The sequence below is a fragment of the Eimeria tenella genome, genomic scaffold (genome assembly GCF_000499545.2).
Source record: "Eimeria tenella Houghton genomic scaffold, Eth_scaff3301, whole genome shotgun sequence".
Classification (NCBI taxonomy): Eukaryota; Apicomplexa; class Conoidasida; order Eucoccidiorida; family Eimeriidae; genus Eimeria; species Eimeria tenella.
The window spans coordinates 1-233 of NW_013543124.1; the positions used below are offsets into that span (position 1 = coordinate 1).

The following is a 233-nucleotide window of genomic DNA, read 5'->3' on the forward strand; positions in this document are numbered from 1 at the left end:
GCCGCCGGCCGCGGCTGCTGCTGCTGCTGCTGCTGCTGCTGCTCACTTGAAGCCACCGCCCATGAGGTCTCGGGAGTATACGAGTTCAGTGCCGAAGACATAAAAGAAAGAAATCGGATCAATTGCAAAAGACACTCCGAAGTCGAAGCTCTCCACGTGGTCTTCTGCGCGCAAGTCGCTCTGCAGCAGCAGCAGCAGCAGCAGCAGCAGCAGCAGCAGCGGTGGCGGCAGCG

General features: G+C 60.5%; 1 protein-coding gene across 1 annotated transcript in view; it reads right to left on the reverse strand.

The window, feature by feature from the left end:
• Positions 1–42: 42 nt before the first annotated feature.
• Positions 43–233, reverse strand: part of ETH_00032395 (HesB-like domain containing protein, putative) — a gene marked incomplete at both ends in the record, with an annotated part of 669 nt that continues 478 nt past the window's right edge. The window contains one exon of the mRNA XM_013376308.1: positions 43–180. Coding sequence (XP_013231762.1) covers positions 43–180 — 138 coding nt within the window. The remainder of the gene's footprint in view (positions 181–233) is intronic.